At 39.8% G+C, this 27797-nt stretch overlaps 2 protein-coding genes across 3 annotated transcripts; one reads left to right on the top strand and one right to left on the bottom strand.

Moving 5' to 3' along the window:
* irf7 (interferon regulatory factor 7) lies at window positions 1-5186 on the top strand. The gene is made up of 10 exons (XM_085281753.1): window positions 1-261; window positions 472-625; window positions 1194-1365; window positions 1459-1559; window positions 1671-1722; window positions 1807-1923; window positions 2035-2225; window positions 2459-2660; window positions 3269-3384; window positions 4268-5186. Exons 1-10 carry the CDS (start codon window positions 197-199, stop codon window positions 4454-4456), a joined length of 1359 nt encoding a protein of 452 aa, XP_085137879.1. The 5' UTR covers window positions 1-196; the 3' UTR covers window positions 4457-5186.
* On the bottom strand, window positions 5180-26789 carry phrf1 (PHD and ring finger domains 1). 2 transcript variants are annotated; one of them, XM_085281751.1, is made up of 19 exons: window positions 26699-26789; window positions 25842-25964; window positions 25602-25727; window positions 22867-23066; window positions 21279-21362; window positions 21048-21181; window positions 18927-19018; window positions 18461-18639; window positions 17828-17960; window positions 17586-17701; window positions 17264-17457; window positions 16274-16396; window positions 13608-13762; window positions 10109-12023; window positions 8820-10003; window positions 8370-8446; window positions 7737-7886; window positions 6830-6958; window positions 5180-6699 (listed from the first exon to the last, which is right to left on the bottom strand). In XM_085281751.1, exons 2-19 carry the CDS (start codon window positions 25927-25929, stop codon window positions 6532-6534), a joined length of 5247 nt encoding a protein of 1748 aa, XP_085137877.1. In that variant the 5' UTR covers window positions 25930-25964; window positions 26699-26789; the 3' UTR covers window positions 5180-6531. The 2 variants fall into 2 exon arrangements, with proteins under 2 accessions (XP_085137877.1, XP_085137878.1); XM_085281752.1 differs by having other exon boundaries at window positions 18476-18639.
* Between the last annotated feature and the right edge of the window lie 1008 nt (window positions 26790-27797).

The following is a 27797-nucleotide window of genomic DNA, read 5'->3' as shown; positions in this document are numbered from 1 at the left end:
TTTCAGATCTCTCCCAGTAATCTCCAGCGAGAAATTCCATTATACAAACCCACTAACACGCCCATTACATCCGGTCGCCGAGGCTGTCTTGCAATTTCTCTGTAAGAAGCAAACACTCTCAGCCACCCGTGCCTCGAAAATCGCACGCCGGTGATGCTTCCACCCTCTGAAGGAGGGACTTATAATCGGAGTATAAATGTTAGAAGACGTGTTCGGAAAAATCAGACCGACGGCTTTACAGAGAATCGGTGAAATGCAAAGGTAAGAAGAAACCCGTCTTGTTTTTCTCCCTTGCACATTTAATAGTTAATATTACTGCGGTTTATTGCTGTAGAATAAATCTGCAGCTTCCAGATTTAGGAGTTTCTTTTTGAATGTCTTTAGATTTCCCCTTGTGCGCTCATAAGCCGTCTCTTTATTCACGGTTGTTGTCGCTGTAGAACAGCACTGACCTGTCGCGTTTCCCTTCAGCTTCCCAAAACCTCAGTTCTCCAACTGGCTATTAGAGCAGGTGGAAACGGGCCAGTATGCTGGCCTGTGCTATGTTGCAACAAACAAGTTCAGAGTCCCCTGGAAGCACAACTCCAGAAAAGACTGCAGTGACGAGGACAGTAAAATCTTCCGGGTGAGTTTATTGCCAGATTAACCTTTGTTATCCGTGCGATCAGATAAAAGGCTTAAAATGACTATGTTGACATTTTTACTGAAATAATAAGCTACTACATTCATGAGTAAGCGACTTACAAACTAAGCGTGTGCTTTAAATAGTTCCAAAAATAGTTTTGTCGTGTTATTGTTACTATCAGGCTGGAGTTGTTTGGCTTGTTGCAGCTGTTCCCAGAGGCAGTTATGGCATACCATCTCTAGTAGTGACACTTGATCTTGAGTCAAAGAAATCCTGTACTAATGTTTTTGATACATTTGATGTGCAAAACCACAGCTTGTTTTCATACTTAGAGCACAATTATTCGCTGGTGCCAGTATCATTAAAGGAATTCTACAGATTTCAGCCAAGTGTCTAAATCTTTCATAAACAGCCACTTCTTCTTAGATGTGAAATGCAAATAGTGTGTAAAACAATTAGGAGGTGCATGTGAAGTCTAATGTGTGTAATTATCTCATAAAATGTATAGTAAGTCTGAATTTTCTACCCGGCTGTCATTATGTTTACTCCTCTCGGCGTTCCTCCATAGGCCTGGGCAGTAGCAAGTGGGAAAATTAATGAGTTCCCTAATGACAAAGCCAGGTGGAAAACCAACTTCCGCTGTGCTCTGAACAACCTCTCTGTGCGCTTCAAGATGGTAAAAGATAACTCCAAGAATTCTGATGACCCACATAAAGTCTATGAGATTATCAACACTGCACGTAAGCTAATTGTCACTTAGGCCAAGATTCTGGGGTAAAACCGTTCCGAGTTTGAATGTATAAATAACGCTGATCTTTCATCTTTCCCTGAAGAAAACCAAGACGGTCTGGCAACACGCGACCCTTGGGAGGGCAATGACATTATACCAGATATATACAGCTCTTCCACAGAGTACCTCCTTTCAGCAAATGAGGTTCAGCATCACATAAAGCACACTTTCACTTCTCTTTGTTGGTGTAATCTCACTTGTCTTTGTGCTTCTGTCTAAAAATTAACAGTTTCACTGCCTCTCCCCAATAAACAGCATGATCTGGTTAACGATTTGATGGCCTTGGGTCTTGGCAGCCAGCCAACAGGTAAAGTTTGTCGATTGCATTTGGTTTTCTGTGGTTTATAATGGAGGTTAATTGTAGTTTAAAATGATTTTACTGTCAAAACAGAGGAGCAACTGTGGACAGAGAACTATGGCCAGCAAAATCCACCCGCAACTGAAAGCTATCCTGTAGCAGCCGGAAACAACCAACAGCTTTTACCAGTTCAGCAAACCTGTTATGGAGGTATGTTTATACAAATTTATCTTCCTAGATGAAAGGTTTACTAAAAATATGTGTACATAGTTACCCAAGAAGGAGGGATCTGTTGTCTATTAACTGTTTTGTTTTGTACAGTAACTCCTGCACCAGTACCTCAGCTGGGGCTATTTGACCTAGAGGTATCCATCCACTACAGGAAAAAAGAAATGGTAAAGATGACTTTGAACACTCCCAAACTGCAGCTTCACTACAACTCAGAGGCCCTTGAGTATGACACATTCAAACTCTGCTTCCCCTCCACTGATGGTCTGCTGGACCACAAACAGGTATAATCATTGCATTAGCTAGATGCATGTTTTACACAGTTGTACCATCCAAGCAGACACTAGAAATTATTTTTTATGTTACTTCAGGCATGAAGCTGACAGATTCTGATGTGATAAATAAAATTTGACTTTAGAATAGGACAGATGGATTTTACCCCTAATTTTAGGTACAGTATACTGCTGTGTGATGAAGCATTTTCATGTTTTACTCACCACAACCTTCTTATTACCAGATTGAATACACCAACCGCATACTTAATAGCATCCAGAGAGGTCTATTCTTGGAAGTGCGAGAAACTGGTATTTATGCCTGGAGGCAGGATAGATGCCATGTGTTTGCCAGCACCAGTGACCCTAGTTTGGCTAATGCAGAGCCAGCAAAGCTTCCCCAAAACACCATGGTGGAGCTCCTTAATTTTGAAAAGTTTGTGAATGGTAGGTGTAGATCTTTGCTCATTTATATATTTGTATATACACCATATACTGTCTGTGAAGGTTCTTAGTCATCTAGGTCATCATAGTCTAAGGAGCTTGGAAAGAAAAGCGTCTGGGCTTCTTTGAGTTGCTTGAAGACGTTTCACCTCGTAAGCCAACACCTCTTTTCAAACAGAGGTGGTGGCTCACGGCACCAACTGCCATCCATAATCCAGTTTTGAGATCCCTTCCCAGGCGCCTTAATGCCCACTCACATCCTGGGCCTTCTGACCTCTGGAAATCACATGATAGGGTGGCGCTTGGTTTCATAATGAGTTCAACCGAAAACTTGGCTGATTGTGACCTACACCCATTTTCACGCCTTGGCTCATGTGATTAGGTAGAGGATCATTAGGGGGTCCATTGTTCCTCCTGGGGGGACACTCCCGTAGGGCTTAAATCTGGGACTCTCCACCATTTGACCTTAGAACTGAAGAAGCTTCTCAGATGACAGGTGAAACGTCTTAAAGCAACTTAAAGAAGACACTTTTCTTTTCAAGCTCCTTAGACTACTGAAGTAAAAATGGATTTCATCCTGAAATAAATGACTCCCCCTGAATTTGTTTCAGAATTGAAACAGTTTAAGGAGAACAATGGTAGATCTCCTGAATACACCATCACCATGTGCTTTGGAGAGAAGTTTCCAGATGGAAAACCGCTGGAGAAGAAGCTTATTGTAGTGAAGGTAACACCATCCCCCGAGCCCTGCTTCACCTCAGTTATTCGATTTAATTCAATTTTGTTTTATTTTCTTAGCAATAATTCATGAAAAAAGCACAGCTGGGTACTTGCACTGTAAGACAGAGACTGAACAAAAATAACCCCAAAATTCCCTTTGAGGAAACACCTGGCAACACTTGGCTTTTGGCTGCCACCTGTTGTGGGCTGCCAACTGCCTCAACCAGTTAAAGTTAGAGGGAAGAGGATTTAAAACAGACTACACACAATATAATAATAAAACAACTGGCGTGTTGGGGAATCCAGTAATTGCAGATAAGACCATGCAGGGGCCGAATGACAGGTAACAGTGAAGAAGACTAGACTAAAGGTGCTCTGTGCATAATGGAATATGACCAGTCAGACCTTATAGTAATTAGGTTGTTTATTAGCATAAGTTATCCTGGTCATCCAGACCTTTCTCGCTTCATGGTATGCTTGTAGTTTAACTACCCCAGTTGTTTCAGTGGGTTTCATCTGCATAGAAAAATGTATCCAGCACTTTCAGTAGCAAAAGAACCAATCATTGATATGAAAAAAAATTATATATAGAAATAAAGTGTATATACAAGTTTAAATCAAATGTAAGCTTAATTGCATAAAAGCAGAAGGGTGCATAGTATAGTTATAGTTAGAAGAGGTTTGGTGACAGAACGTTAGAGGCAATAGTTTAGACGTGCCGAGGAGGGATAGTGGATATACTGGACAAAGAATGTTGAATGTCGACTTGCCAAGTAGGACATGTTTTTCCTATAACTATTGTTGCTTATCATCAGCCGTCACTTTCAATGGTTACTTTGTCATCAGCAGTTATGCAACTTTACCGTAAATCTTTCTCTCCATTTCTGCAGGTGGTACCTTTAATCTGTCGACATCTTCATGAGATAGCCCAGATGGAGGGAGCGTCGTCTCTTTACAGCTCCAACGTCAGCCTACAGATCTCACATAACAGCCTCTATGATCTCATCAGCTCCTGCTTTCCCTTGCTAACAGCTGAAGACCCGATGCGGGATGCTGCACTTTTCCCGAACCAGATTTGAAATTTGATCTTTCACTGACTTTTATTTGAAACCACTTTAATTTCCTATGGGGTAATGGGACACATTCTACACTAGGTTCTGAATCAGCTAAAAAGTTGGCCGCTCAGCAGCTGAATGTGATTGTGTTATAGCTGCCAATACTGCCATGTGCCTGCTTTTCACTACATGAGGGGAAATGCCCCATCTACTGCTGTACTGTTACATTACTAACCTCAGTTTAAAAATCGCTTTAGAACTGTCCAATTGTCTTTCATCTAATGTATTGTTAAACTGATATCATTCTATATTAAATGAAATGAATGCTTATTATAATGGTAAATCCATTCTGACAAGCTAAGTTTATATTACTGATTACATATTTATAGAACTACTGTGTGTATGTTTGAAGATAATGATGTATGTGTATAGTAATATTTTTGTGTCATACTGCCACTGGCTATATATAAGAAACTGACCAGCTATTCTTCTTTTCATCTTGCACTTTTTATACTGAATAAACTGCCATTTCCATACCCTTTGCTGTATATGAGTTATGCACAAAGGGTTATGTAAAATCTAAAATAGATTATTTTAAACTTGGTATAGTTTCGTGTAAAGCTAAGACTGTGTTAATAAAATTTTAAAATAAAATAAAACTGCTAATGTTGAAAAATCCCTAAAACACAACTGTAAAAAACAGGACAGACTGTAAGTGAGTACTTGAAATAAACTAAGACAAACATCTCTTTGTCATCAGTGATTTATTATTTGATGTTTCCCTGTAGAAACACCTGGACTGATCAAGTAAATAGAGGAAAAAAAAACCACATACATTCAGATAACATGAGCACCTATTTGTTAAATTCTTCCATTCCAAGTTCCTGGCTTTATACAGCACAATTAAAGATAATGACAAGGAAGTTGTACAAGGCAGGTCCAGCAACCTAATTAATCAGTGTTTACAGTCGACAAACTAGTAGAGATAACAGAGTGGCAATTTGCACCACATTCTTTGCAAAAATAACTGGGGTTTTCCACCTTTGCCACTGAGAAATGTGTTGCCCTCACTCCTGAGTAAAAGCTATATTATTTACTATGGAATTGTATCCCTTGTCTAAAAACATAATACTGAAACAAATGAAATCTCACCTATGGATCTTGTATTCATTTTACTCCTTTGGCACAAAAAACTAATATTCTCTGGTTCTTTTAAAAAAATTATGGGTTTAAAAGGAGCTGAAGTTACAGCAAAGGAGAACAGTGAATATGACTATTCACTCCAAATTCACCTGCATTATGCTGAACTGAGTTCATTAGACATGGATATTAGAAATATGAATATGAAAAGAAGCGCTAAATTTAAAACATTAAACACAGTCAACTTGAACTAAAACAAATTTATGTCAATCATTCGCAACAGGCAACACGGATGAAAGGAACATACAGGTGAATGTATCAAATCTATATATTATATTTACAACCAAACCTAAAATTATTTTTAAGTCTACTGATAAATTTTCTACAAAAATTGCATAACCATGTGCTCTCTTAACATGTAGTTTTCTTAAATATGCATATTCTTCATATTTTCCCGCTTCTCGTCTGACAAATTGAGTTTTGCCTATGATAAATACCCCTTCCCTCTCAAACAAACAAACAAAAGAAATACATAGAAAATTCAAACGCCACGCCACATTGTATCCTACCAGTGATATGCCGGTGGAGAAAGCTACCCGGTTTTTACCTCTATGGGATGGTCTTTGAGTTTTGCCTCTTTAAGGCACACTCTCAAAGTCTCCCATTAAGTTTCTCAGCTGTGTTACAAACGGAGAATAGTTCTTGGCAAGAGACACCAATAGGTACTGTTCAAGTCATCAATGAATAAAGGTTGTGTTCAAAATACCATAAGGATAGAAATCTCAACATTATAGAAAATGTTCCATTTTGAAACTGTGAGCAAAGGTTGGTTGACCTTTTGCACTTGGTATGTTTAGAGTGTGATCACGCCCAATTCTAGGACATAGAATAATATAGCATAATATATGAATATGAAGTGAATATTGTGGGTGTAGTTGTCCCTGCCTATAGTTCCTGCCTCATCGTGGACTGTCAGAGGTTTTGGCTGCTTCAGCCTGGGTGTCTGGGGCTTTTCCTAAATCGTCTCCCTTTTTATGTTTCCTAGCATGTTTATATTTGTCCACATATGCCTTAACCAGATTTCCAACTTTCACTGGGTTGATTTCTCCACTCTTGCTGTGGCACACCTGAGAAAAAGATCATTTCAAATTGTTAAAAGAGACACTGAGAAACTCCTGAGTCACACCTTAAAAAAAACTGTTTAAGCAAATAAAGAATTAAAAAGAATTTCATCATCATCATATTTTTCTAACCCACCTTCTGGACAGCTTTGCGAAGAATCTCCTTGTATTCATCCTTGTTGATATCTCTCCTTTGGTAGAAAGGTTTGATAGCTAGCTTAACTTCTTCTATCGCTCTCTCTTGCATGTGCAGTTTTTTCAAATACTGTTAGGAGAAATAGAATCATAATTCATGCAGTGACATAATTTTTTCCACACGTTCATTTTGAAACTAACATTTGTGCATGCTTTTGCTTTCATTCGAACTTCAAATTCTTTGACAAATTCGTTCTTCAGTATAGGAAAATGTGTGAAAATTAATTGCACAAATGTTCCCTGCAGCATGGAACATTTGTGCAATTAATTTTCACACATTTTCCAAAGTGTTATCCAAGCAAGCCCAAACATGAAGCATGGTGTCACAATCTTTCTCTCTCTTTCGAATTTGGGGGGCTGGCCAGAGAAGTGATTTTGCACAACATAAGGTGAAGCTGAACGTTGACATTTCCTGCAAATAAAAGGCTACCATGTCTTCCTTTCATTTTGTTGGGCACTTTTTTAATAATTACAGTTGTGAATGTGCGAGTGAATGTGAGTGCGAATGGTTGTCTGTCTTTGTGTGTTGGCCCTGCGACAGACTGGCGACCTGTCCAGGGTGTACCCTGCCTCTCGCCCTATGACAGCTGGGATAGGCTCCAGTGCCCCCCGCGACCCTGAAAAGGATAAGCGGACGCGAATGGATGGATGGATAGTTCATCCATGTATCTCAGTTATCTGAAAAAATTCCCATACAGCCTTCCTGGGATAAAGTTAATGGGAATGGCCCAGACCAGCCCCCCCCCCCCAAAAAAAAACAACCAACAAATTCAGTCTGCAGGGGCATAACATGAAGGTAAAAGTTATAATCAAATATTTATTTAAGCTGAAAATGCATTTCTATTCACCTTGTCTTTCCTTGATAAATCTCCTTCTTCTGCCTCTCCTTGTGCAGTGGCCGATAACTCCCCAGAATGAAGACCATCAGATTTAGAGGAAGTACTGAGAAGACCATCAGCACACTTCTTGGAGGGGTCACTAACAGCTGCAGTAATATCCTGTAAAAGTCAAGGGAGATTATACAGTGACCACCACCTACAAAAATTCAAAATATTCCATCATATAAACACACAGAAAATTGTGGTCATGAATTTAAAATCAAGTCACTCTCCAAATGCACAATTATTTAAAATTCAATTTGTACACATTTGTCCTATACTTAACAACCTGTGTTTTATTGTGTGTCTATACAAATAATTACTAATACTGATGGGTCTAAAACAATACTGTTGTGTCTCTTACAGATACTTGTATGGGGACACAGTTTATAAGTACTGCTTACATGCACAGTTCTACTTTCAGTTACTCTGAAACTGCTTTGGTATCAGTTTCACTTTCTATCACATGTCTCTATAAAAACACCAAACTTGCTTCTTCTGGATAAACACTGCCACCTTCCTACGAATATTGCCATTACATAAGAAATAGCACATGCAAAAAATATCTGGTAAATACTGCAGTGGCAAGTAGCTCAGACCTACCTGACTGGATGCCTGGACTGTCAAAGAAGGTCTGCGAGCCCCTTCCTGCTTTAGCTTCAGTTTATATAGAGCAAGTTCTGTGCAAGGGGGCGAAAAGGAAAGCACAAAAACACACAATTAGCAACATAAGATACACAACACACCTCGGATCTCGGCACATCTTTATACTTGTACTGTAAAACATTAGTTCTGCATGTCTTATGGTAAAAAAAATTAAAAAAATAATATTATTTATTTACATATTAAAAGTCTTTGCTTAAAGACTAGAAAAAGCTGCTAGAAACAGTGTTCAGAGCAGTTTGAAGCTTGAGTTTTCAGTTTATAGGGAACAGTTGTATCCAGGCTATATTGAACAGCAATCACTTCTAAAGGCATTTAAAAATAATGAAGTGACTTAAATAAAAACACATTAGTTGGCATGATATAGTAAAGTAACAATATACCACTTACTGCTCGCAGACTTCTCTGGTTGTGGACCCTCAGGCTCCTGTATATTCCAGGTAACACGCTTCACTTGTGTTTTGGATGTTTTTGCTCCTGCTTTTGTTGATATCTGCTGTACCTCATTCTTCCCGGCCACCACTTCTTTCTCTTGTACGACAGCTGCACCACTACTCTCTGTGTGCTCAGATTTCACGTAATCCAAGGTGTCTAGCATCACATCAATATTAAAGTCATCATCAGAGTCTGAAGGCTGCTGAACTTCCAGTTTTACAGGGACAGTCAATTCAGTGTTTTGATGTTTGGCCACGGCCAACGGCTGAGTCTCAGAGACTGTGTCCTGGTGGCTTTCGTCTGCAACAGGCGGGGTCAGCGTAGAAAAGGAAGTATCGGGGGGTAAGCTGGATACACAGACTTGCTCTGATTTAACAATTGGAATTTCGCAAGTCTCGGTCTTAATGGGGACTTCGATATCCTCTTTGCTTACTGCCAAAGAACAACTGTCTGTTTCCTCTTTCTTAATCGATATACTAATAGGATTATCTTCAAACATGCCAACCGATGCCTGTTTTTCTTTCTTAATTTCTTTTCTATCCTTTGCTTCTTTTGTACTTTCTGTAGTTTTGAACTGGTTCTCTGCACTGAGGACTTTGTCCGGCTTTTTTACTTTAGAGGTGAAAGAACAGGATGGACCCTCCTTTTTATTCAGATTGGCTTCAACTTTTTCATCTTTACTGTAGCTTTGAGAAACATCTTTCTCTTTTTTCTTGTCTTGCAACCTCTTTGCATCTTTAGAGGATGAAAGAGAAGTTTGGTGTGAGCTTTTGGATGATCTTTCTTCTTTCCTTTTCTCTCTTGAACTGGATCTAGACCTGTTTCTCCTCTTCTCTTTAGATCGTGACTCCACCTTGTCTCTTGAAGAGAGAGACAAATGTTTGCTGTGTTCTCTCCTCCTCTCCCTGGATCTGGACCGGGATTTTGACCGACCGTGCTTACGGTCCTTTGATCTAGATCGGGTTCTGGACCTGGAACGTGAATTGGACTGGGACTTTGACCGAGACCGACCACGTCTTTTGTCTTTTGAAACTCGTCGTCTTTCGTGGTCCCTCTCTTTGTCATCACTTCTCTCCTTGCTCCTTCGTTTATGCTTCTTCCTTGTTGAATGGTCTCTACTGCTGGAGCTGGAAGCAGACCTAAAATGTCCACAATTATAAATCATTCCAGTGAAGGTCAAAATAAAACACAGCATCACTGCCTAATTAGTATAAAGTATATTTGAAAAACTGTTATATATTTACCTGGATCGCCACCTTCTCCTTTCATCTTTTGATCGTGACCTGGACCGCCGTCTCTTTCTGTGAGTCCTATCAGGGGAATTGGGTTGAGAACTGTCTGAGCTTGAGTGTGCCCTATTCCTCTCTCTAGACCGTGATTGCCTGGAACTCCTTTCTTTCTCCTCACGGTCTACTTCTTTTTGCTTTGTGACATGGCCTGAACCATGCTGATCTCCTCTCCTGCCTCTGTCTGTCTCAGATCCACTGGAGGACTGCTCCTTCAAAGCTTTGGAGCTTTTCTTCGTATAGTCCAAATCTCTTGAAGGGGACTTTGAGCATGACATAACATGTGATTTAGTTTCTTCCTTTTGTTTCCTCTTGACAGTTGTAGAGTTATCCACTGATGAATCTTCCTTATCCTTTGAGAGAGATCTGCTGGGAGTTCCAGCACGTTGTCCACTCTTTGCCTCTTGAGTCTCTCTCTCAGTCTTTACAAGATCCAGAGTTTGATCAGCAGGCGGTGTGGTGTCTGTGGTCTCTGAATTAAAAAATCTGTCACCACTGATTTCAGATTCACCTGCATTTTCACAAGGTTCTTTCTTGACTTTGTCAAGTGATACAGTTTGTTCTTCAGTCTTTATGCCTGATAGTCTTGATTCATTTTCAACCTTTACAATGTCCTCCAAGAGTCTGGCCCCAGATGTGGTTTCCTGAGCTATCCCTGGTCCTTCCTGTGTGACCTCAATCTCTGATGTTTCAGTCTTCACCTGTACCAGGTCCTGCTCATTTTGCATTATAGTCTCATTGTTACTTAGACTAGGAGGCTTCCTGTCAAGTGTTACATACTGAGAAGTGCCATCTGGGCTTGTGCCCTCCGTTTCGTCACCTGAGCTGCTTGAATCTGACAGAGTAGGATTAAAGGGATCATATATATTATCTTGCTCCTTACTACCCAGACTACGTGATGCCAAAAGCATTTGTTTATCCCTGTCCAATTGTCTCTTTTTAGCTTCATCATCCTTTTTCCTCCAGTGTTCCTGGAAGGTGCCTACACTAGAAGAGGATGATGCAATGCCTAGCCGCCTTGATTGCCATGGGTTCCCACTAGAGTTGATGCGGAAGCTCACTGATGATGACGACGATGATGACGATGATGACGATGAGGAGGAGGCATATCGTGGCTGGCCGGCAGGACACCCAGCGGACGAGGATGAAGAGAATGAATTAGAGAAAGCTGAAGATGAGCTACCTCCATCAGGCCTGTGCCTTGGGGCCTGACCATCAGCCTGGCCCCTTTGCCGGTCTACACTTTGCTGCCTTCCTTTGTCCCCAGAAAGATTATTCATGCCCGTTTCAGGCATGCCATAACCATTATTATTAGGGGTGGATCTCCTACCCTGACCCCTGCTGCTACTAACTTCATGACTGCCATCTTGACTAGTGCCATCATTTGTCATGCCACTACTTTCCCTTTTTATTTTTGGTATTCTAGGAAGTTCTGACACATCTACCCACATGGGTTTTGTAGGTGCCTTTTTAGATTGGCTTTGTGATGGGATCATTCCCTTGCTTTTGGAGCTTGACTCTGCAGTTGGACAGACAGATGACAAGCCTTCCCTAGGGACTCCAAATCCATTGCTTACACGGTGATTAGAGGGTGTGGGTCTGTTTGGACGAGGTGGATGCAAACCTGGATGCCCTCTGAGATCAGAATGGAGAGGTGTTTGTGTGTGGCTAGTTGAAGAAGCTGCTAAAGGAGGTAACCGAGTTGAGCTCTGGGACAATGGTGTGCTCACAGAGGAGCAGGAGGGCCCTGGTTGATCTCTGTTGTAGTTCACAGACACAGAAGTGTCTCCTAGACCTGCTGACATCCCTGGGCTGTTTGCATCTCCAGAGCTACTGCTTTTTCTACTGCCAGGTATTAATGGAGATGGCATCACTGTAACAGAAGAAAGGAAAAAAAACAAAAACAAACAAACTTTAGTTTTCTTGCTAAAATTAAATTTAAGCATCTTAAGGTTTATCATGGTACTTTTTTAAAATATGGACCTCTGCTATGAGGTATCAGGTAGGGCTGCTCAATTAATCGAATTTTAATCACGATTACGATCTGGGCATTCAACGATCATTAAAAATGACTGAGCCGATTATTAGCCCCTCCCTCATTTATCCGCGACACCTTAAAGGCCGGTCCGTGAAAATATTGTCGGGCATAAACCGGTCCGTGGCGCAAAAAAGGTTGGAGACTGCTGATTAAGAGGACCCGAGGGAAGCTCGGAAAGCTAAGCAGAAGTTATTTGGAGAGTGACTGCCGTTGGTTGAAAAGAGAGTTTAAAAAAAAAAAAAACTTCAGTGGTGTTGCACACTATTTTATATTATTTTTTAAAGTCATTGTTAACCCTTTAAAGCCGGTCAGAGCAGCACGCTCCGTTTTGCGTAACTATTTTTAAATCCCTGTAGAACCTGAACCGTGTAAGCTAGCGCAATAATTTGTTTTGCATATGAAACCAGAGGAGTTGTACTTACATCTTATGCCATCAGCTTGTCCTCGGTCACGGTTTCGTTCCACATATAGCTTTGCAAAAATTGCATAAAAAGCGCTTGCAGGAACAAAAACATAATATTCCAGAAACACGCTTTGCCGTTCCTATCAGCTGTTCGTAACACTTCCCACAGTGAAATGATGCACATGCTGTTTTCTTTGCAAATTTGCATCATAGGATTGTTTTTTGTTTTTCCTGCAGTATATAAAAATTGCTGTATCTCCAAAATAAAACTATGAAGACACTCAAAATAAATTTCCTGTGGTGGGAAACTATTTTTTGCAACTTTATTGTATTTAAAGTTTTGAGGGATAAACCTCTTAAATTTCTCCAAGTAGAAATATATGTAAACAAAACAAAAGCGATTTTCAATTTTTTTTGTAGTTTATTGCACTTTTTTGCAATTTATGTAGTTACTATGGACTTAATGCATACATATTATTAAAATATGGGCTATAACAGTTGTATTGATGTATAGCAACTTGAAATGCTCCCACAAATGGCACTACAGCATGTAAAAAAAATAATATAAGCTCTGGTGGACTTGGTTCTATAGTAGGTCTTAAAGGGTTAAATAAATATCGTCAAATAATCGTGATCTCAATTTCAGTGAAAATAATCGTGATTATCATTTTTGCCATAATCGAGCAGCCCTAGTATCAGGCTATTCTAACTAGAACTGCAATTAAGCTAAGGCAGATCTAGTTCATGTGCCGCTAGCTCACCATGGCTGCAAAGAACAACAAAGTATACTATCTCACAGCAGAAGCAGATACTAAACTGCCTGTTCACTTGGCAAAAAATAATTATAACTTAATGTTGCAGTAAAATATAAACAGTAGTATTTAAGAACAAATGCGTGCACCCCGAATGTAAATGTGTGGGATATACTGCACACAGCTAGAAAATACAAGTACACACAATATAAATGCATTTCATAGTCTGGATATGTGACACAAAAATGTATTACATACACCTACTTGGTTTGGTAGCTTTAAGCGAACCATCTCGATTAATGACAACATCAGAACTGTCCATCAAGAGCATGCTCTGTCCTGATAGGATGCTGCCCAGCAGATCAGGCACAGGAGCTGCCTCCACAACACCTCCTGATGGGTGGACATCCATACCCCTCCTGGTATAGCATAGCAAACCTTCAATAAGATTTGTGAAGTATTTACGGATATAAATCAAACGTAACGTTTGTAGATTCATATGTGCATTACAGAATGTATAGGATAAAGTTCTAATCATCTCTTAGTTTACTCAGATTGCACAGAGTGTATATTTGTTAATAATTTGAATCATTTTGGATAAGGATAAGTGTAAGATAATGGGGAATTTCAGTTTTTACTTTATAATTTGTTCAGCGTAAGATTACAGTTAAATTTTATTTTTTCTTGCCTTATTTAATTTTTATGTACTGTTCCTTTAACACACGGTAACTGTGCACGGGGGGAGTGTTCGCGACGGGCAGTATGGAGCTACAGGGGCTTTAACTAGCTGTGGAGAAAAACAGTTTCTTACCGTGTTTGCAGTGTACAGGAACATTCAAATGGATCACTGTATTTCAAAACTGTGGAAATACATGTTTGCCTGTTTGTTTTTCGACTACAAGCGGACTTTGTGGATTATGTTCAACTGCACTAAGACACGCGTACGGCCCGACTACCAGCTAGTGCTTCCGCGGTAATAGATATGTTTTAATGTTCACCAGAAATTTCAAGCTTTAAAAAAATGGCAAGTTTTCATCTCCTATCTGGAGCAGATTTAATATTCTATAACTACAATCAAGGGTGAAAAATGGTCACAACAGATGCGACAGAGAGGTGAATCGTTCTAGACATTTGCATGTTATGTTCAAAAACCACAATCAACATAAAAGTAGCTGTCAGGTGTGGCCATTCATTCTTTTGAGGTTAAGTTTTTCCTTACCTTTTCAGCCATTTCCATCTTAATTTCTAAGGTTTACAATTACAAGCCCCTATCATTGATATTAACTGCCTGAACTGTACCAAAATGTTGAAAGTCATGTTTTTTCCTCTCATAGTGACCAACTGAATGTGTAGTTTTAAACACGGCTCAAAATCATATTTAGGAGTAATTTAATAGTAATTAAGGTATTTATGCTCATGGTTTTTAGGTAGATTAACTTCTACAATTAACAGAAAAAAAAAAGATATGCATACCAACATACGTAAACAGCTGATAATTGACTGTGTGCACATTAGCATATGCTACTTCCGGTGCGGAAACTACTGTGGGGAGGTTTGTTTCCGGTGTCCTATTTGCGCCTGGTTTATGGTCCAAAACAAGTTAAGCAAATGAATGAATCAAGCGGCGATTTACATTTCTATAGATGTCTAGGGCAGTTACCCAATATATCTGTAAATGATGTTCATCGACTTGTTGATATTTTTTCCCTGCACCTCAGGACAAAAGAGAAAATGGATTCAAATGTTATATTTCTCAGCTGTCCCTCGTTTATAGCGGGTGTTATGTTCTAAAAATAACCAGCGATAGGTGAAATCAAGTAGCCAATTTTATTTTTTGATGGTGCAAAACGTTTCGTGGACATACAGTACTGCACTTCAGAGTCACACTGCTAGCAATCGATGCAGCGACAGGAGAGACGTCACGGAGGAGATCGTCTGCAGCGATCAGGACGCAGGACACAATGTGACATAAAAAAAAAATAAGCATGCAAACTTGCACTAAAAAATCTGCGAAACAGCGAGGTGAAAGGTTAACCGCGTTATTAGCGAGGGACCGCTGTAATTTTTAAGGTAAGTCACAACATACCCTTCGTAAATACTAATGTATAGAAACCCTTACCAGCAATCATTCATTTTTTGTGTGGCTTTTTTCACGGTTTGTTAACATGCTGTGTAGGTGTGTACTTGACTAGCTGATCTCGACATAATGGGGGAAACATCTGGTTTGACTATTCTTCACCTGTAGTTTGAATGCTGAACATTTGCCTGTTTAAATCATAAGACCAGTCACTATACAGAGATACTTCTGAATGTGGACGATGTGTCTTCTGCATGCAGTAATGCAGTTCTGCTTGTGTTGAGTGATGTAAACAACTGATCGATCTAAACTCTTTAAACGTCAAAATTGATCATTAGATTTTTTATGACACAACAGTGGTGAGTGTTCCCACCTTCTGCTTTTTGTAACTTAACGCGATCTTTCCGTTTTCGAGTTTTGGACATGATTTTGGAGTATATCGTCGAAGTAGCGATTGACTGCAAAGTAAAGCTACCGGAAATGTACAACCCCACATCCGGTCTCAAACCAGGAAGTTAGCATTTTCTCGTGCACAGGGTCAATATGAGCCTTACCATATAAAATTGGGGTTGTTGATAAAATGACTCACTTTATCAGTAGTAGCAGTAGTAGTAAAACGACGTATGATGCATCAATCATGTTGCTTACATTTTAATAAACAACAGTTAGCACAATAGCACAGATCCAACTAAAGCTACCTGTATTTAATTAGTTTGTTTAATACAATAATTATACAGATGAATTAACTATGAATGTCTGAGCATGAGCAAAGCAAACAAATACTGCAAGCTTTATTCAACTTTTCAGTTGTTTTTAACCTAATCCATGTCCCAGGGCAAACAGGAAATGATACCTGGAAAGACTTGCAGTGATTGGTCGAGCCACGGGCTGATGAGAGCGAAGCGCTGAGCAGGAGATCCCTCGTCTCTTGGCCTCCAGTAGCGATGAAACATGAGCCTGCTGTTCATCCTCCTCACTGGTCAAATGGGCACCATAGGTTCAAAAAGAAAAGGAAAAAAGTTAGCTTAATACAGTGGTTCCCAAACTCCCCTTTGTTTTACAAGACCTGCAAAAAATTACAGGTTACAATAAAATAAACCACTACCCTCTTTTAGATAACAGAAAAACAAAACATCTTTACGGTGTAATTATTTTACGTATTTTTTTTTTTTTGTGTGTAAGAATATTCAACACTGCTATCAATACATCTGGGTTAATAGTTCTAACCGAATAAGTTTAGTGAAACAGTGAGACATACAGGTGCTACTCAAATCTTGAAAATCAGTATTTTTCATCAGTTATTTAAGAAATTAAACATTCAACATATTCTGCACTTGTGATATGTAAAAAACAAAAACATTTCATTTTTCATTTTTATAATTGACAGTTTGATAAATATTAGAAGATTTAATTTCAAGCTTGAATAAACTGCTGTTCAAACAGGTAAAATACCAATGGGTTTGCTGACTGTCATTGCTGTCATGGGCCAGACACCCAGTCTTTCCTGAAACCCAGAGACAATCTATGGTTTGCTGCCATTATGAAAATGAGAAAACACCCAATTTTAAAAATACAGATGAGCTAAAGGCTACTACTAAAGCAACCACCACAGCAGCACAAAAAGCTGATAGCTTTCATGCTACACTGCACTGACACAATAATTTTCTTAGAAATCTGTCTTTGATTGATCTTAGAAAAAATAAATAAAAAGAAAGGCTTGAAATATTTCACTTTGCACGTAACAAATATAGAATTATATGAAGGCTGATTACTTTTAAATGAAACTACATAAATATGAACTTAATGATATTCTAATCTTTGTATATAGAGCTGAGTCTCTTACCGATCCACAAATGGATCCAAATCAAATGGGTCTCCATAGATAGAGAGGGATGCAGCTCCTATGTCAGCACGCATATTGCTTAGTGTGTGCTCTGATGGCCTATAAACTGTTGGAAGCGATGAGCTCTTCTTGTCCTTTACAATTCCAAGACTATTAGCAATACGGCTTCGTGGAGTGGCAACCTTCTTCATCATCTAACAGGAAAAGAGAGTTGTTCTTGAAATCTTTCATAGGACTACAATAGAAATTTCCATTGTTGAAATGAAAATGAAGAATGTTTAAAATCACATATATAAATGTTTGATGTTGATAATAGACTTACCATCCTTCTCCTAGATTTATTCCTCCTTACTTTTCGTTTCCTCCTCTTGACTCCCGTGCTAGACACTTTACCATTTTTAGCAGATGTCTTCCTACTTTTCACCTTTTTGTGCTTTCCTGGACAGGTGACGAAATAGAGGGGAGAGGGGAAAAAAAGCATTTTATCATCAGTTTATTCACTCATCATCTGTTCATGCAAGTACTTTTATCTAAAATAATTCCTTCATATATGTCCTTACTTACCAGTTTTGCGTTTACGGCTAGATGCTAAACGAGGTGTTAAGTCCCGTATGTATACAGCTGTGTTGAGCCCAGCAATCACAGCATTAATCGTTTCATCCAGCCAAGTGGACTGTATCAGATATGTCGGGGCCAGCTAATGGGAAAAGGTTTGCGTTACTCCACTGCTTTGCTTTCACAACGTTCTGCAAACTTGACTCTCAAACATTAAATGCTACTTAGCAAAAACATATTAGTTGGCATTTAAGACACTTAAAAGTCAAAAATGCATGCCTTTTTTTTTTTTTGCAGTCAATAGCACTAAAGTATATTATCCAGATACATGACAATACCAACAGCATTCCCAGACTGCATACCTCCACCAGGGCTGAAAATTTGCAGAAAATTTTCAAGCAAATCTGTCCATGACTTTTTGATAGATCCTGCTAACAGCTAAAAAACAATCAAGCTGCTCCAATCACATAATCCCCGTGGTAGAGGTAATAAGTGTTTAATGGTATTAATAAATGTATTACGCGGAACAAATAACTTTGTTAAGCTTTGACACAATAAGCTGCAAAATCCAACAACGCATGAATGCAACAGTAATGAGTTAGAAAATAAGCCAAGACATAAGCATCTCGCTTCATGCCAAACCTGCGACGTGCGTGCCTGTGTGATGCGATGTCGGTTGACATTGGCTCGGACCCTCTCACTCTGCTGGGTACGGGCAATGGCTCTGGTGGGGCCTGAAGCACGGGCTTGTGATCGACTGGTGGCAGGACGTGCAGTAGAAGGCAGGCTGTCAGCATCACTGAGTTCCTCAGCTGAACCTCCTGATAAAAGGAGATTTTAAAGTTTGATTTGTGAAAGGCTGTATTAGGGTGCATTTTTTCCCGAAATCTTTTTTTTTTTTTTTTAGAAAATTAAATGTATAAACATCAATTACACAAAGAATAAACTTTTAAAAGCAAGATAAAACAAAATTTAAGCCAACAGGGATACTTTTCAGTATATGTACAAAACTGTATATTTATTTAATTAACATTTAGGTTTTGTTTTTAATTACTATCAGTGAATGATCACGTGCTGCACAAAGAACTTCATTAACTTGAAGGCTTACTTGAGTTACGGTTGTTGGCTTCACACTCAGGACAGAACCATTCCTCTACAGGAACAGAGTCAAGGGGCGGCGTGAGGCACTCCATGTGATATCTATAGAATAAAACACCTTACTGTTAAATATGCAAGCATTCATATGCATGAGTCACAATATGAAGGCTATTTAGCAATGATAAGTAGGTTGAGCGATTGGACGAATATATCAACTATCGACGACAGTTTTTACAAGGGCGATTTATTTATTTATTTATTTACCCGTAAGTACGTTTGCTAATAGTTATGGAGCTAACAGAAGCAGTCAACAGAAAAAAATAATAATAATAGCGCTGTTGTAACACCACCCTCTTTCATCTGTGAGCGAAATGCACCCTCCTCTAGTGATGTGTCGGTCGCGAACAAAACGGCTCTTAGAACCGGATCTTTGACGTGAACGACGCGAGCCGGCTCCTCCCCCCCCCCCTTCTCTCACCCTCTTTCTCGCACGTTTTGTCCGCTTCACTCCGCATGCAAGCCTTGTGCTTTGCGCTGGGAAGAGGGGGGAAGGGGCGGTAGTTACACTCACAGTAGCACAGAAACAGAGCAGGAGGGAAAGACAGAAAGAGAGCCAGGGACAACAACGTCACATTAGAAAGGTATAGTAATCATCCACAACTATTTTCAGTTGCGGATGATAAAGGATTCAGAAAGTTTATTCATGCAGGCCCATATGACAGAGAATATGCATGTTCTTTTTGTTTTCATATTTTAATTTATATTTAATTGTGTTGTGGTTTGTAGTGTTTTGTGTTGTTTCACTTTAAATTTGTTTAAAAGGAAAAAGCTGAAAATTTAAATAGTTACAAGTTGAACTGTGAATAGTTGTTTTTGTATTAAATGGTAAATGGCCTGCATTTGTATAGCGCTTTTCTAGTCCCCAAGGACCCCAAAGCGCTTCACACTACATTCAGCCATTCACCCATTCACACACACATTCACACACTGGCGATGGCAAGCTACATTGTAGCCACAGCTGCCCTGGGGCGCACTGACAGAGGCGAGGCTGCCGGACACTGGCGCCACCGGGCCCTCCGACCACCACCAGTAGGCAACATGGGGTTAGTATCTTGCCCAAGGATATTTGGCATGCAGCCAGGAGGCAGCCTGGGATCAAAACACTGACCTTCTGATTAGTGGTTGACCTGCTCTGCCACCTGAGCTAAATGATTTATTTATTACATTTTATGTGGAGTGAATAAATAAAAGTATATTTACAGTGGCCCCTAGAGACAAAGCACATAAAAACTCCAAAACAAGTACAAAAGACAACAGAAGTGCTCCAGGATGCTAGGCGCAGTGTTGAGCTTTTGTTACCTACTGGCTACACAAGCCAGGAAGTACCAACGACCGGATTTGGTGTGTGGTAGTAACAGGTAAATGAACTTTTTTTTTAAAATTATTTTAATATATATAGGAGGGCTTGTGTATAAATACACAAACAACACACATATGCTTTCAGTTGTGTAATTTAAGTGATCTAGGTAGCTCTGTTTTCGAAGGTCAGTTAACGCTAGAAATGTGTTTTGGAGTTTGTACGTGCTTTGTCTCTAGGGGCCACTGTATATATTTATATATAAACATATAATAATTACATCCTTAGATTTACCTCTTTCATCTGGTTTAAAGCCAAAGAAATTCCAAATTGGCGACATTATATATTTTTTTTAGTGCTGTCAGCGTTAACGCGCCGTCATCATGACTCACGCGATTAACAATTAACCCATCTGGAGCGCGGACTGAGTCAAAATACCTGAAATGTCTGTGTCAACGCATTTCGGCAGTTTGTCCAAATTTTGTTCATTCTGCACTCCAGATGGGTTGAGAATGTTAAAATTTTAATCGTGATGACTGCGTTTAGGCTGCTTTAACGCTGACAGCGTTTCGTTTTTTTGGAAACTAGTTCGTCCATGTTTGGACTTCTGTGTTGTAAACGTGCGAATCAGTCCGTGGATGTTTACATAGCCCCGCCCATCAAAACGTCTGCGCATGCGTGAATATATCACCCATCGGCGATTGTTGGACTGACGGTTGCCGGTTGGAAAATTTCTACATAACGCCCAACCCTAAATGATAATGTAAACTTCACCCTGCATCACAGCCGTCACATAGCAGCAGGCGGTCCTCTCGGTCACTGCCCCCACAAACTTCACAGTTGGTCTGCTCCAAGTCCAAATTAACGGTTTCCTCTTGCCCTTCCTTCACAGGCTTTTGCACAGTTATCTAAAAAGAAGCAATAATCATAAAGACACGTAGGAAAATAGAAAACATAACACAATGTACTTTGAGTAAAATGAGTTAATAATTGTTTCAAACTCACCATTTTTTTCACTTTGCCTCCATAACATTTCCTGAGGTATATACTGTTAAAGGCCATACGGTCGACAGGACACGAGTTTGCATTCTGGAGGAGAAACAAACAAAAAACAAACACTAACTGAGCCGCTGACCTTTCTCTTCCTCTGATTTATCATCAGCGTTCAACACTCTGCAACCTTGTATCCTGGCCACTAAACTTTCCTCCCAATTTCACCTGGATGATCAGCTAATCCTGTGGATATTGGACTTTTTGACCAACAGGACTCAGAAAGCTTGGATCAACAACTCTCTTTCCGGTCTCCGTTCCACCTCCACTGGCTCCCCCCAGGGCTGTGTGCTCTCCCCCCTGCTCTTCATCTACAGCGATGACTGCAGATCCACACAGCCCAACTGTCACCTGGTGAAATATGCTGACAGCACAGTTCTCCTGTCACTGCTGTCAGGCCCCTGACAACACCACGGGCCCGCTCTTCAGGAGTTTGTAGAGTGGTGTGACAGCTCCAAACTTGAACTGAACATGAGCAAAACCAAAGAGATGGTGGTGACCTTCTCCAGTAGGCAGAGGGATCTGGCTGCTTCAGTCACCACCACCATCCATGGGAAGCCAGTGGAGGTAGTTGAGGAGCACAAATACCTGGGAACCATCTTTGACAACCTCCTGAAATTCACTGCTAAGACAGAGGAGATTCTGAGGAGGTGCCACCAACGGCTATACCTCCTAAGGAAACTCAACTCCTTTGAAGTCAGCACACCCATCATGATGACTTTTTACTATGCCTTCCTGGAAAGCATCATGAGCTTCTCCATTACCTGCTGGTTCCACTCCCTCAGCCTTCAGAACAGGAACAGACTGCAGCACACTGCATCAGTGTGCTCTAAAATCATTGGACTGCCTGTCAGAACTCTTGCACAGGTTTTCAGCCAACAGGCACTTAGACAGGCAGCCAAAATCATCAATGACCCCTCTCACATTCTTCACCCCACATTTCAATAGCTCCCCTCTGGGCGGCGCCTCCGCTGCATTTCCTGCAGGACTAAGAGGAGGAGAGCCACCTTTGTCCCCAAAGCCACTCTGCTTTTTAACTCCAGCCGATAAGACCATTTCCCACACCAGAAACATAAACTACTCTACACTCTTTTATATTGCTGACACTTTATTCACTTTTAGTCACTTACGGTTATTTATTCACGTAGTCACTTTAATTTTAAAACTGTGCAATTTTAAAACTGTGTATAGTGTAAACTCTGTGTACTGTGTAAAGTCTCTATTTTTGTTGTTTTTGTGTTTTAGTGCAAGTTAAAGACAACACATTCTCTGATCTCCCATTTACATCTGTGCTCATTTTTACACACATACTGTATATTCTGTGTATTTATTATGTCATTCTTATTGCCTGTTTATGCCCTGCCCTTATCTTTAACGTCATGCTGCCCTGTTGTATCCTAATTGCGCCTTGGGGATAAATAAAATCTTTATGATTCTACCACAAAAGCATAAAACTGCAGAGAAAATAGCGATTATTAGAAAATGTAAGACACTTCATAAGTAAACGTTTTCTTTTGTTCATACATCATAAATTCAGACCCACCTTGGCCCATTCCAGGATGCAGTCGAAACAGAAGTAGTGCTCACAGTTCTCTGGTGTTGCCACAGGCTGACTGTTGAGAGAGTTAAGGCAGATGGGACACTTTTCTGCGTCCTCATCAGAGCTCATCATTGCAAGGTCTGCAGAGGTTCCTCCAAAAGCTCCATCTTCCGGCTGAGCATCTTCTTCTTCTTCTTCTAGATCTAATAAAAATTACCAGAAATATATTCTACATAAACTGGCATAAACAAAACAAAAGTTGTGCACAGAGTAGCACAGATCCTTAGGAAAAAAATAACTCTTTACTTTTTTCCTACTGATTATCAGCAAATTTTACGCTTTTCACTTATGCAAAGCTGGGTCATGGGGGCTTAGCCCAACCAACATACACAGGAAACTCATGTCAGCTGCTTGTAACCAGGATCTTGTTCTTTCAGTCACTTCCCCAAGCTCATAAACATAGGTGAGTGTTGGAACATAGATCAATTAGTATACCAAAAACTTTACTTTCTGGTTCAGCTCTCTCTTCACCACAGTGGTCCAGTACAGTGCTCATATTACTGTTTCCCATCAACCACACTCTCCAACTTTCCATCACTTACAAACAAGAGCCCAAGATATTTAAACCTGTATGCTCCAGGCAAACAACTCTCCCCCAAACCTAGAGGGATCTGTCAACCATTTTCAAGTAGAGAACAATAGGCTTTAATTTGGAATTTTCATGCCTTAATAATAGCATTCAGTCTATTAAATTATACAGTCTGCATTTTGGCCAGCTTTCCTTCCTGGCTCTAAGCAGACTTTTTCAATAAAGCACTTATACGGTAAAGGCAAATACTTATTCAAACATCTTTTCTTTAACGTAAGATATGGCATTTCTCCTATCATATACACACTGCAGTGATACTACGCATTTAAACTCATACTTTCATATTTTACAGTCTCTCTTTGTAAAATATGCCATTATGCTGTCCATGTTTGTAACTGATCATGTGATACTAAACCGCTTCTTTCATGTGAAGGTTGATGGTTTGATCCCAGTCTGCATGCCAAGTGTCCTTGGCAGGATATTAATCTCATGTTGCTCTCCGATGCATCCATCGGAGTATGAATGTGTGTGGATGGTAGTTAGGAATCACTTAGAAACAGTAGAAAAAAAGTGCTCATATGAATGGGTGAAAGTACTAGTTAGGGCTGAACGATTATGGAAAATAATCTAATTGCGATTTTTTGCCCCAATATTGCGATTGCGATGCGGTATGCGATTATTTTTTAAGGTCTTTGTCTTCTGTATTATTAAACAAAGACAAGCAATACATCATATAGTATGGCCAATACTATATTACATTAATTTTAAACTGTTCTTTCCTGGAAGACAGACCTCTGTTATGATGACATGAGGTGATGCATGAATTGATGACTGACATTTTTATTTAACTTCTTCAATCACAACAGTATATTTGAACATACACAATAGTTTATTTTTAGCTTACAAACATCTGAGCATAAAGTGCTGACAAGGAACCCTGGTGTAAACATTAAAATGAAAGTCAGTACAATGTGCAGATTGCAGAAATATACATAAAAAAATCAGTGGCTTTACCACACTCAGTTTTTCAACATCTGTGAACTACTAGACAGTCATTCAATTAAAAAATAATATTAATAAACTCGGCCGTCTGCTTCTTGCTATCTAAAATATAACCAGACACTGGTGTAAATTCTCGACTGTCTCATACTTCTGTTTAATAAGTTTTCTGTTTGACGTTTAGTCAGCTGTGTGAAAACCAAGGAGGAACCCACCCGGGGGATTAATAAAGTTTTATTTTATCTAATCTAATAACTTTAATCTCAGCCAAACCGATTTACTCACGAACAAACAAAACACTGAAAAAAGCCCAACAATAACATTTTTAGGTTGTCTAAGTGACTTATATATTACGTTTAACCCGAGCAGCGAAACTCCGCGGTGATCTGAAAATGATGTGCCGGGAGTTGTGCCGTTCTCGGCCGCATCAGTAACCCTCGAGCTCCCGGCTAGCTGTCGAGCTGGTGGGTAGCAGACGCCTCTGAAAACGCCGAAGCACTTTTGCAAATATGGGATATCTTGATAAACCGAGCAGATATTTGATGTTTACACAACTACTTTCTCGCCTGAAAATATGTTAAAAGTTTATTTTGTGACCCAGAAAGATTAGTATGAGTAATTTTAAAACTTAGTAGCGGCCGCCATTGCTGGAAACTGGAGTTTGGCTGGGCCGCGCTATGAATTCTGGGATATGGTAGTAATTTGGACAGCCTTCGGCGCGTCGCTGTGACGTAATCGGTCTACAAATGCGGCCTCAGGAGGATGCAGCCCATGAATTTGGACATGTCCAGAGTATAATCGCAGCCTTTGCAGTTAGAAAATTGCACTTGATCATGTCGCGATATTATCGCAAATGCGATATATCGTTCAGCCCTAGTACTAGTTGTGTAAAGTGCTTTGAGTGCTCCAGTCCATTTACCATGTGAACACAGTGATAGAGTAGGAAACCCTGCGTTAACTTCGCAAATTGAAAACCACCTTCATGAATCAACTAGCCTGACTGCTGATTTTAAAGTAAGCAAATATAGGTAAGAAGAAGATGTCCTAAGTATGCAAACTTCGCTTCTCAAATATGCTTATGATACTTAAGGTAAGATTCAGATCACAAAGATGTTCAGCCAACAAAAAATACATATTGAGTCACTCCTACCATCCTCTTCTTCATTCCCTTCTTCTTCTTCCTCCTCCTCATCTCCATTTACTTGGCCATCCTTTTCTTCATCCCCACTTTCAGATTCTCCCTCCTCAGACTCCACGTCTGAGTCATCAGAGTCATCTAAAGGGAAAGGTTAACGTGGAAAAAAAACAAAAAAATAAAATAAAATAAAACAAACAGAAAATGCAGTAAAACTTTAAAGTATGTGGGGCTCCCGATCAAGGAAACTACTACCTGATATGGCCCACAGTGCAGCTCTTTTTCCTCTGCTGTGAGATGTGCTGCAATTGATCAGCTCATCTTGGCTGTCGTCTTCATCCATGGTTGACCATCAGAACAGCATCAGCAGCAACTTTTCTAATACAATATAACAATTCAAAGATTTAACACAAATGCAGAAATAAAGAAGGTAATAACTGTTTTCCCCTAATGAAATAGATCGTGATAATCATGTATTGCTGTTAACATATACGCGAATCTACGCACTTAAGGAATTTTGTTATTTACACCCGCCCCTCTCTGCCCCAATCAGGAATCGAAAATGGTCTCAGAGATGTATTACTAGAATGAAGTGACAAATCACTTTTCTTAAGCGACACAAGTGTCATATCACTGTATATGCAGTCATTTCTGAGACGATATTTTCACTCTTTTGATGGTTTTTAATTGCTTGCACACAAATACAAAAGGCTTTCCTAACACCCGGTAGCTAAAGGACAACCTATGGACTCTGCAGGAGCTACATTTGTAAACAAAGAAGAAACTAGGGACCAAACATTGCGTTTTTCCTTTTCTCACAGATAAAATAAGCAAGCAGCACATATAAAAACATCCACTTTAAAGCTATCCGCTGCGACAAGAACATAGCATTTTCTGTATAACCGTACTTAAATGCCGCTAGCTAGTAACGTTAGCACCAGTGTAGCATGTTAGCTAGCATTGGGACGCTAAAATTAGAAAACGTCAAGTACAAGCTGGCTTGAAGTCTTTACTGAAAGCACTCAGTGTGTCCGTAATTTATTCAAACTCTCCGTTTAACCCATGTAACTGTGGCATTCTATTAAAGCAATTAACAGTAATATAAGACCTACCCTATTCAGAGGTGTAGGGTATATGTTCAGAGTGGTTTGAAGTCTCCAGGGTTGTTGACTGACACCACCGGCTGGTTGGAGACGGAAATGGCCGCGTGCAGTCAGAAGAATTGGCTCTTAAAGAGATAGTGTCCTCTTATTTGAAATCAGCTTATATTTAGTGATCACTAGGTTCATTTTTGTTGTTGTTGTTGTTTTTCTTAAAGACACGTTTGAACAGTAGGCTATTTCACGCAAGATTAATTAGGACAAAACGAGTAGTCAAAGTTGTCAGCTTGATATCCAAGACCAGATTTAGTCATGTCTGCGCCAGCACAAAACCCTAATGGCAATCGATAAAGCTGTTATCGGGGTTTACCAAAGAGGCGCAGTGTCAGTTTTGTGACTGAAAACTAAATTGGGGCAAATTGACGTAATGATGCATTCCCAAAGATGTGACCATAAAAAGTTATTTTGGTAATCTACTGACAGTGCGATAATTCATGGGCCATTCTACGACTGCACAACATTTTCTGTTCCACACGTGATTTTTAATGCACTTTTTCTTTTTTGATTTTGTTTTAAAGAACACTGCCAGTTTTGACCCACAACATTGAGTGGCACGACAAAGAGGAATTGGCATGATCCAGTCATGGGCCAACACCATGGGTGGGACAAAGGTCAGTCTTCTTTGACATATTTTATATTTCATTCAGTCTTTTCTGATTAGACTGGGTGTAATCTTGTTTTACCATATAATTTTTAAATAGAATAATCATAGATTTTTCTAGCTCACAAGTGTTTACTCTATTACCTTTGTAATAGTTCAATTCACTTCAATTTTATTTATATAGCGCCAAATCACGACAACAGTCGCCTGAAGGCGCTTCATATTGTAAGGTAGACCATACAGTAATACAGGGGAAAACAACAACAACAACCACATGACCCCCTATGAGCAAGCACTTTGGCGACAGTGGGAAGGAAAAACTCCCTTTTAACAGGAAGAAACCTCCGGCAGAACCAGGCTCAGGGAGGAGCAGCCGGTTGGGGTGAGAGAATGAAGACAGGATGAAAGCCATGCTGTGGAGCCAGAGATTAATAACAAGTGTGATTCGGC

The sequence above is a fragment of the Mchenga conophoros genome, linkage group LG7 (assembly GCF_057382185.1).
Source record: "Mchenga conophoros isolate Kocher_MC1m ecotype Shallow Benthic linkage group LG7, M_conophoros_male_GT1.1, whole genome shotgun sequence".
Taxonomy (NCBI): Eukaryota; Metazoa; Chordata; class Actinopteri; order Cichliformes; family Cichlidae; genus Mchenga; species Mchenga conophoros.
This window is presented reverse-complemented; position numbering and strand designations above follow the sequence as displayed.

Coding starts and splice junctions, on each gene's coding strand:
- irf7 (XM_085281753.1), top strand. CDS start 197: ATGTTAGAAGACGTGTTCGGAAAAATCAGACCGACGGCTTTACAGAGA. Junction 1,560..1,670: donor ACCTCCTTTCAGCAAATGAG/GTTCAGCATCAC, acceptor CCCAATAAACAG/CATGATCTGGTTAACGATTT. Junction 3,385..4,267: donor AGAAGCTTATTGTAGTGAAG/GTAACACCATCC, acceptor CCATTTCTGCAG/GTGGTACCTTTAATCTGTCG.
- phrf1 (XM_085281751.1), bottom strand. CDS start 25,929: ATGGATGAAGACGACAGCCAAGATGAGCTGATCAATTGCAGCACATCT. Junction 16,397..17,263: donor TTGGATCCATTTGTGGATCG/GTAAGAGACTCA, acceptor CCATTTGACCAG/TGAGGAGGATGAACAGCAGG. Junction 7,887..8,369: donor CAGTCCAGGCATCCAGTCAG/GTAGGTCTGAGC, acceptor TGACTTTTACAG/GATATTACTGCAGCTGTTAG.